This window comes from Neophocaena asiaeorientalis, unplaced genomic scaffold, assembly GCF_003031525.2.
Source record: "Neophocaena asiaeorientalis asiaeorientalis breed wild unplaced genomic scaffold, Neophocaena_asiaeorientalis_V1.1 scaffold104, whole genome shotgun sequence".
Taxonomy (NCBI): domain Eukaryota; kingdom Metazoa; phylum Chordata; class Mammalia; order Artiodactyla; family Phocoenidae; genus Neophocaena; species Neophocaena asiaeorientalis.
Window position 1 is genome coordinate 2,381,776 of NW_020175679.1, and position 9,473 is coordinate 2,391,248.

Below are 9,473 nucleotides of genomic sequence, written 5' to 3' on the forward strand. Positions count from 1 at the left end.
ACTTCTCCTCCTGGAATCCCTCTCCTCCTTTTCCTGGGAACCCCCTTCCCTCCTTTAGATCCCCTCCTCCCCCTGGGCACCCCTGTCCCCCCATGTCCACTGTGCCCATTCAGGTCTGGCCCAGCCACCTCCTTTTCTGACCCAAATAACCCAAATATTCTATTTGTGTTGGAGTTAAAGCCTCCTTCTGGGCAGGCTAGTTCTCTAAGTGTGAGAGCTCAGGGGGCTTCTCCCAGCCTACCACTGGTGCAGGTAAAAATGCACCCCGGGCACTGTAGCCAGAGCCCCGGCCCCGCCCCTGCCGGCCCACCCCGCCCTCCACCCATCTTCCTGGAGGGTTAGGCAGTCACGGGAAAACATCCGCATTAGAGGAGAAGGTGTAATCCCACTTCTACGCACAGCACACTAATGACCACGCTGCCATGACAGGAAGGTAGGAGCGACGCACATGACTGGGAGGCGGGGGTCTGGTGGCAGCATGGAGGCTTTTGCGTCCTTTCTTTCAAAGCTCGCCTGTGTGGTTGTCACAGGAAATGGAAATCAAGGTGTCCTGCCCCAGCAGCCAAACACTGTCCATCCCGAGTCCGGATGGTGGGAGGGGGACCCCTGCTCCCCACAAACGCCACCAGCGCTCCTCTGTCCCGGGGCCTCACCCAGGCCCTGCCGAGCGCTGACAGCTATTGGTTTGGCCCCCCAGGTGGTCCAATTTTGATAGGAAGTTCCTCAGCAAAATCCTTATGAGAAGGTCAGCCCAGAAATCACGAGACCGGATCCTGAATGTTTTCCACGAGCTCAACCTGAAGGACGCCATCAGCTACGTGGCTGAGGTACCAGACGTCTCGTCTGCTCGTTTTGTTGGAGTCGGGGTTGAAGCAAGACAGACACACATGTGGACAGCTGCTGGGGTCCTGCACCCCGAGGTCCCGGGGTGGGGCTGGGGGCAGCTGGCGGGCGACGCCCGGCCTTCTCGATGCCTCAGCCGCGAGTTCACCTGAGCTCCCAGGTCCTCAGGCACTCCCGAGGATGGGTCACGTCACAGCCCCCAGTCTGTGGCACTGGTGGGTCCGAGATCGCAAACCCCAACGTGCACAAGCTCCAGGTTCCAGCAGGGGCGAGGCCAGGGGATGGAAGCTCCTGGAAGGACTGTCGTCTGCACCTCCGACCCTGGCTGAGAAAGTGCAGCGCACGAATCCCGGCCCCTGTGACTGCGATGCCTCCGAGGCCTCGCAGCCTGAACGGGGCTGGGAAGGTGGGAGGTGTTCTCCTGGTGGTGTCCCCCTCTGCTGGCCGCATCCTCTCTCCTGGGGACCCTCCGCGGCCCCCAGTCCCCAGGAGGTAACACAGGCTCCCAGCAGGGCACCAGCCTCCCCTCCACCCGCTGCTGCAACGTCAGTGCCTGTGACCCAGGCCTGTGGGCGCCTCCCTGCTCAGACCAGACGGGGTGGCATGTCCCCCCGGGCTGTGCCTGTGAGCGGCGGCCTCTGTCAGGCCTGCCCGCAGCATCCGCTGTGCCGTGGCGGGGTGGCCCCCGCCCGGCCACCTTTCCCGGCTCCACCCCCCTCTCCTAGGGCACCCCAGCACACGGCGCCACACCCCGCTCGGCCGTGTGACTACTGTTGCCCCAGGGCTCTGCTCCGTGTGGCTTTAATCTGATTCTGGAGGCCTGGGGATTCCCTTCTGGGGTAAACGAGGGCAGCCGGTCTGGAGCCCCCAGTGGGGACAGGGCCACCTTCCCAATCCCGGGGGGATTCGTAGTGTCTTCCCGACACTCCCCGAGGTGCACCAAGGCGCCGTGTCCTTCGCACGATTGTCTGCGAGCCGTCCAGCTCCAGCACGGTCCCCACCGTGGCTTCCAGGGCCTCGGCTCTCCCGTGGCTGCAAGGTGCCTGGGGGCCAGCACACAGCACCTCGCGGCGGCTGGGGCCCTCTGGCCGCACCCGGCTCTCTGCAGCCAGGCCACGGGTGCTGATGAGGGCGCCACCTCCTGCAGGGAGAGCGCCGCGGTTCCCTGGCCTTCATCCGCTCCCCCAGCACGGACAACATGGTCAACGTGGACTTCAGCACCCCGCGCCCCTCGACCGTGGAGGCCTCCATCTCCTACCTGCTGTACGTGCCCCAGGGCTGCCACGGGCCAGGCTCTCCCCGGGCCCCCCAACCAAGCCGCAGGCACCAGCAGTGGGCACGCTGGGGCTCCCGGCACGGAGCGGAAGGGGCGTGGGAAGGGGGCCAGGGCCACCGCACCAGATTCCCCCGTAGTGTCAGTTGGTGCTGGTGGTGGCACTGATTCAGAGGCAGCAAGGCAGGGCCGGGCGGCAGATTTAAGGCCGGAGGCCTCATTGGGAGTGCCCCCTCCCCCCGCCACGAAAGACAGGGCCGCCGGTCCTGGATTTCAGGCCGCCAGCCTCTGCCCGGCCGGGGTGCTTGACTGGGGCTTGCGGCCAGCTCAGGGCTATTCTGGACATCACCCACCGGCAGCCATGTGCCGGAGAGAAGGTCGGGGCTTTGGAGGGGCGGGTGCACTGCTGGGGGCCGAGAAGCCCTTGGGGGGACGGCCCCCAGGTTGCGTCGCAGCGTGCGCTCACCGAGGCCCCGCACAGGAGGGAGAACGCCAGCGCCGTGCGCCTGGACATGCAGTCCCTGGAGCAGAGGAGACAGAGCATCCGCGACACGGAGGACATGACCACTCACCACACGCTCCAGCAGTACCTGTACAAGCCCCGGCAGGAGGTGGGCATGCCCGGACCCCTCCCGCCAGAGCCTAGGGCGGGGCAGCATTCTCACCGCGAACCCCGCCCCAGACAAGGCGGGTCCTTGCTTGGCGCAAGACGGCTCCAGCAGGCCGGGAGGGGGCAGGGGAGGGTCGGGGCTCGGTCCCCGGGCTCACGTCCGGGGACAGCCCTGGCCTTGCGGACACCACCAGCTGTGACGGTCCGGCCCCCCTCCTCCCCCAGTACAAACATCTCTACAGTCGACACGAGCTAACTGCAGACGAGGATGAGACGCAGGACAAGGAGATCTTCCACCGGACCATGCGGAGACGCCTGGAGTCCTTCAAGTCGGCCAAGCTGGGCGTCAGCCCGCACAAGAAGGCCTCGAAGCTGCTCAAGAGGGAGCGCGTCCAGAAGCGGGTGAGGGCGCCACGCTTGGGCTAGCCTCACCGAGGGGGGTGCCTCGGCGGCAGGGCCGGGGGTCTCCCGGGGGGTGGACAGGCGGATCGGGCACGACCCAGAGCTGTGAGCAGTTTCCTTCTGTCTCTCAGAGAAACAGCAGCATTCCCAACGGGAAACTGCCGATGGTGAACCCCCTGCACGATCTCACCATCAAGGAGAAAGGTACGGCTGGGCCGCGGCAGAAGCGCTGCTCAGCGGGGACTCAGGAACGCGCGAGGGGCAGGCGGGTGCAGAGCGCTGTCCTTCCAGGGAGACCCTTCCCCTCGGCACCCAGGACCCTTGCTGCCCTGCTCTTCCGCTGCAGCCGCTCTGGTGCGCAGTGCCCTGGAGCTGGGCTCCGCATCCCCTTCCCCTGTGGCCACGTGGTCCCAGCCCCTCCCTTCCAGCTCGCCCCCGTCCTCAGAAAGGCCAAGTGTGGCTGGGGGGGGGGGCAGCGGGAACCCCCGGTGTGGTTCTCTTTGCCCAGCCCCGTGCTGGTGCGAACCTGAGGGCACCGCCGTCCGTGAGCTGCCCAGAGGCTGCTGGGTGAGGTGGAGGCAACGACAGCACTCGGGCTCGGCAGGCCGGTCCGGGGCGCCGGTCAAGAGCGCGGGACGAGGTCGTCTGCGCCTCCAGCCTGTTCCCCTCATGCTGCCCCTTCCCTGCCACCAGATTTGGAACTTTCAGACCCTGAGGAAGCCCCCAGCTATGATGCCGAGGAGGTGAGCAGGGGGATCGAGTTCCTGGCGAACATCACCCAGGACGCAGCGACAGACTCCCCCTCAGGTGAGGGGACGGCCCTCTGCCACCCCAGAAACGATCACTGGAGGGAGGGCCGGACAGTCGAGCGCCGGGTCCATGTGGCCACACGGTTGTGGGCAGCAGGCCGAGGCCTCTGCTCTGAAATAAGGGAGAGCGAGAGCCGGTGGCCCCCAAAGGCCCATGACCCTGACCTTCCAGGTGACCTTCCAGGTTGTGGCTGCCTGCCGGACGAGCTGGTGTCTGACGCCAGGGCAGCTCCCTCCCTCTCTGCCCTTGGGTGTGCCTGGGGAGCTGATGAGCCGCTGCCCTTTCTCCTAGGAATTGACAACCCCGTGTTCTCCCCGGACGAGGACCCCGGCATCCTCTCTGCGGTGCCACCCTGGCTGTCTCCTGGGGAGACGGTGGTGCCCTCCCAGAGGGCCCGCGTGCAGATCCCCCACTCTCCCAGCAACTTCCACCGCCTGGCACCCTTCCGCCTCAGCGGCAAGTCCGTGGACTCCTTCCTGCTGGCCGACGGCCCCGAGGAGCAGCCCCACGCCCCGCCCAACTCCACACTCATGTAACTGGTCCCTCTAACCCCGCCTCTCTCCTCTGCTCCTCTCGCAGCGCCCGCCTCCTCCCGCCTGGACCTGAGCTTCTGCACACTCTCTCCGGCAGCTGCCTGCCTCCTTCTAAGCCTGTTCTCACAAGCCTCTTGTTCCAGCGCACGTTTCTTAAAAGACCCATCTGACTTCCTGCTTCTCCAACCGAGCGGGGTGGGGGATCACTGCTGTCGAAGGACGTGACTGTTTTAGGCTGTCGGTTAGGAGAACGTGAGCTCAGAGCGGGCGGGGCACAGGGAAGGGGAAGGTGCTTTTCTCCCTGAAGGCCTGCGGCCCCGGAGAGCCCACTGACTGACAGAAGTGAGTCCAGGAGAGACCCTCACACCGAGGGCAGTGCAGGGGGGCTCCCCGAGGGCCGGCGCCTCTGGGGCAGTCTTCTTCCCGCGGCTTCGCCTCCGGGCCTCGCACCCTCCTCGGGCCTGGGGTGTGGTCCCCGGTCCCGCCTGGGCTGGGGGCGCCGCGCTGCCGCGCGCTCACGCCGGCTTCTCCCGCAGGTGACACCGGCTCCGACGCGCCGCTGACCGGACGCTCGTCCCCGCGCGAGGCCCAGCCCGCCGCCGAAAAGACCCCGCGCGTGCGCGCCCCGAGCCCGGCCCCGACTTTCCAGCGGCCCCGCGCGCGCCGCCGCCCCGCGTTGCTCAAGCTGTCTTCGCTGCAGCCGTCGTGCTACGCGCCGCCGCACGCGCTGGAGCAGGAGGAAACGCCGCTGTGATGGCCGCCCACCAGGGGTCTGCACGCACGACCTCGCCCCCGGGGTGTGCCCCACGGCCGCGCCCCCCTGGGGTCTCCGCCCCGCCCCCATGACCGTGCCCCTCGGGGGGGTCTCCGCCCTCATCACGGCGGCTTTCCCGGCATCTGCACCCATTACCTCGCCCCAGGCGATAACCTCGACCCTCACGACCTCGCCTTCCAGGGGTCTCTACCCCGCCATAGCCGCCCATCCGGGGATCTGCTCCCATGGCCGTGTCGCCTGGAGTCGTGCCCTCCATGGCCTCACTCCCAAGGGGTCTTCCGGTCGCCTGGAGTAGCCCTGGACACTCACCCATCCACTTGGGTGCTGGAGTGGACAGGAGCTGGACTCCCCGGGGACCAGATGTGCAGCAAGGCCTGAACCTCGGCATTGCATAGGGTTCCTGCAGAGAGGCCGCTGCGGGCCAGGAAGTGGGCCGTGAGCCGCCTCCACCTTCTGGGAGGCCTGGGCAGGTGCCCTTGCCGGGAGACTCCATTGTGGGCCCTCTGTCCCGTCCTGGATTTGAACTGAGCCGGCACTTGTGTTACTGTTTCCACAGTCACCCCTGACTCAGGGACAGTCTGTGCTTGAGTTCTTGCCACCGGTGTCCATTCTCATCACTGCTCGAGAAACTGAGACCCAAACCAGATGAGATTTGCCCACTGTGATACCCACCCAGGGACTCCAGGCCAGGCTGGCCTCTCCCAAAGCCCCCAGGCTTCTCACCTTGGGGCAGCCCCGACTCCAGGCTGGGATGCGGGATATCTTCGTGTCCACTCACCAGGTCTTTGAACCACCTGTCACCTTAGGGACTGTAGGTACAACCGCAGAAACATTCTGCGTTTGCTCATGCTTTTTGTGCTGAGATTCCCAGAGCCCAGCCCTCGCCCCGCAGACACCCCAGTCTCAGTATGGTGGCTTCTGGGTCTGTAGGCTGATGTGCAGATCTGCTCACCACGGGAGCCGCTCGCTCAGCCGTCACCAGGACAGGAGTGACACACGGTTTGCAATACTTGTCCCCACACTTGCAGCCATTTTGACCCACTCTGAGCACAAAAGCCAGCCATTTGTCTGACGCACAGACCAAGGCACATGCTCCGTCCACTCGCTGCAGGAGTGGTTCATCCAGAGCAGGCTGGCCGGTCCAGACTCCACAGCCCAGCCAGCCCGGCATCTCCAGCTGCCTTAACAACTCCCCTGGACCGCTGGACCCAGATCTGATTACCGGCTGCAGGGCCAGAGGCTGAGCCGGGAAGAGCAGCTCTGGACGGCCACTCGACACAGTAGACAGTAAACTTGCAGGTGGCCAACCTCTCCTGGGCTGGCTCCGCAGCCGGTGTTTTCTGGGATTGGGAGGCAGGCTCTCTGTGACTGGCACAAGCTGAGCGCAGCATCGTGAAGGTTCCAGGCCGGACATTTCAACCTGAAAGACTGTGTTTGGTCTGTGACACGGTGTTATAAACCCTAGTACTGTGGATACATTTCATAAATGAGAATCCTAGCTGTTCTTGTCATTGTAAAACAGAATGTAAACAGTCTTATGAATGTATCTCCTTAGGAAAACTTGTAAAATTTTTTATTAGGAAAGAATTCTTATTTATTTAATACTGAACTTTGGCCTACTTTGTGGTAGACCAGAAAGCACACAAATTTAGGGGTCACTCTCACGTCTGTAGTCACACTGCTCGCATACTGTGTACTATTATCGATCTCTATTGTTAAAGGAGATTTAATGGAGAAATTTCACTGAAACTGGAATTGGAATGCATTTTAAGCTATGAGCGGTGAAGACTGTGAATGCTAGTTTTGTGAATGTAGTCTAGTCAAGCAAGCTTTGTGTGACCCGAATCACAATCCATGTGCCTTATCAAAGTCCTGCCCCACGTGCTGTCGGCAGCGTCTGGGCAGCGCCCACCACAGACCCTACGACACCTGCTTGATCAAGTCCATTAAAAATGTTTCAAGGCATTTGGGAGAAAACTTTGTTCACAAGTGAGAGTTCATATCAAGGAGGCTTTAAGGAGCCGTCTTCGGCAGGCAGACTGTATTCTGGCCCTGAAATTAACGCGTATGCACCTGTGCATGCGTGTGTGCCCGCGTGCGTGTTAGGCTCAGGGGTAGTGCAGAGGCTGTGCCACGGCCTGGGCCCTGGGAGCCAGTCCCTCCTCAGCAGAGACTGGACATGCACCACTCTCTGGCTTCTGCGGCAGGGGCAGCCCACCCGGCCAGAGTGGGAGGACCAAGCACCTGTCCCAGGCGTGGGCCCAGGGCTGGAAAGAGGTGGGTGGGGACAGCGGGGTCCAGAGCCTGGGGGGCAAGGAGGCGGCTCTGCAGGCTTGAGAGGAGGCTGGTGGGGGAGGCAGCCGAGTGGGCGGACCCCATCCCCCAGGTGGAGCCACCTGGGGCTGTGGGTCATCTCCTGCAGGTCATCCTTGGGGCCTCCCTGCCAGAGACAGCCTTTGATTTTAATAGTTAAAATTTTTAATTTTACTGTAAAAAGAAAACAGCAAGTCCAAGTGGAGTCCACAGACACTGTTTCCAAGAGGAGCCTACCCAGTAAATTTACAGCCCTTTCCATGTTGGTGGAAAGCACAGACTCCAGCAAGGAGGGGGCTCTTTCCCGCAGCTCCCCTCACTCCCTGGGATAAGAAAGTATCACAAAGCAGGTGGCTTCAAACAACACTTACTGCAGGGAATCGGCATCAGGTGAGGGCAGGGCCGCGCCACCTCGGGCCGCTTCAGCCTCTGGTGCTCCTAGGCGGGTAGCAGCTTCACGACAACCCCGTCTCCACGTAGCGTTGCCTCATCGGGACAGCCACGTCTGCTTAGGGGCCCCACCTCCACTCTTCCACGTTGGCTGCCCAGGCAGGAGGGTGCACGGGGCAGCTGGAAGCCCCCGTGTTGCCCCCCAGCCCCGACTTCCTCGGAAAAGGAAGAAACCCCCTGCTTCCGGGATCCGTCGTGGGGTGTCCTTGTTACGGCAGCGTGGACTGTACGTGGGCAGGTGCAGGGGGACAGCACGCCAGGCAGTGCGACAGACACACAGGGTCAGGCGCCCCTCTCCCCTGCTTTTTGGAAACCCGCTGAGAGTTGGAAACTTCCCGACTTGAAGGATGCTTTTCGACTGAACTTACAGGGAGAACCGCCCCAAGACTCGGTGAGTCTGCCACGGGCTGACAAGGTGAAGCTGCCTTCCAGCATGGGCCGCAGGCTGTCCGTCCTGGTGCACCCACTCGCCCTGCCGGGCACATGGCAGCCTGATCAAGAGGCAGGCACTGGCCTTCGGTGTGGGTGCCTGCTAGCCTTTCGCCCAGTGACCCGGAGGTGACCCTCCCCTAGGTGCCGGTGTGGACGCCACCGCCCACCCACCGGGACGTGGCCCTCACCACACCTCCCAGCACATCCTGGCCCCGCTGGAACATGGTGGCATCTGGCGCTCAGCTTGGGGCCCACCATCGCACAGGTGTCCCCAGCGACCGAGGGCCCTGCCTGCCCTGTGGTGACCACTGTGTAATCAGGGCAAGGACAGCACAGGGCACTTGGGTCTGCTGTTGGGAAGAGCCACCCCGGGTATTTATTCCAGAAGTAACTCAGAGTGAAAATTCTCTCAGCCAGTGGAAAACTAAATGTAATCTGCATTATCGTAAGGGGCAATGCCCAAGGACTGTTAACACTCGACTTTATTCACGCAAACACCGTGTACCGAGCACCGCCACCACTAGACACTGAGTCCCGTCACACAGGGCACTGATCAACGTGTGTACTGACAGACAGACACTGGCACGAAGCCTCGAGGAGGATCACGTCTCTTCTGAGCAACACTCGTAAGAACACCCTCATGTCTCCATTTAGGTTTTGATCCTTCGAGAAAAAAGTCCCACCTGTGAATTTTTCACCCCTCGTGAGGAGGAAATAAGAGCACAGCATCCACTCTTCCGTCCTGAAAGCCTGTGAGGAAGGAACTGGGACCCTCAGAGCAGCCCAGCACCACACGCCACGTCCTGCACGGGAGGAGGAACGGGGCGAACTCTGGAGCCATCCCCGTGGTTCCCTCGGAGCTCGGCTGCCAAGAAACCTGTCCAGCAGGGCAGCGGCGAGGGTAGGGACCACACGGGGCTCACCGTTTACTCAGGGTGCGACTCTCAATTCACTTGGCGGAAAAGTAAGACAGATTTGCAGGCGATGGGGATTCACGCGCCACCCCCACCCGGTGGCAGGTGTGACCCCATG

At 63.0% G+C, this 9,473-nt stretch overlaps 1 protein-coding gene across 1 annotated transcript in view; it reads left to right on the top strand.

Annotated features, from left to right (window-relative positions):
- The window catches only part of SLC9A3 (solute carrier family 9 member A3), a 37,345-nt gene extending 32,240 nt beyond the window's left edge, over positions 1-5,105 (top strand). Inside the window, exons 10-17 of the mRNA XM_024731974.1 lie at positions 698-827; positions 1,991-2,106; positions 2,598-2,727; positions 2,952-3,128; positions 3,260-3,332; positions 3,822-3,935; positions 4,230-4,470; positions 5,008-5,105. Coding sequence (XP_024587742.1) covers positions 698-827; positions 1,991-2,106; positions 2,598-2,727; positions 2,952-3,128; positions 3,260-3,332; positions 3,822-3,935; positions 4,230-4,470; positions 5,008-5,011 — 985 coding nt within the window. The 3' untranslated portion in view covers positions 5,012-5,105. The remainder of the gene's footprint in view (positions 1-697; positions 828-1,990; positions 2,107-2,597; positions 2,728-2,951; positions 3,129-3,259; positions 3,333-3,821; positions 3,936-4,229; positions 4,471-5,007) is intronic.
- Positions 5,106-9,473: the final 4,368 nt, after the last annotated feature.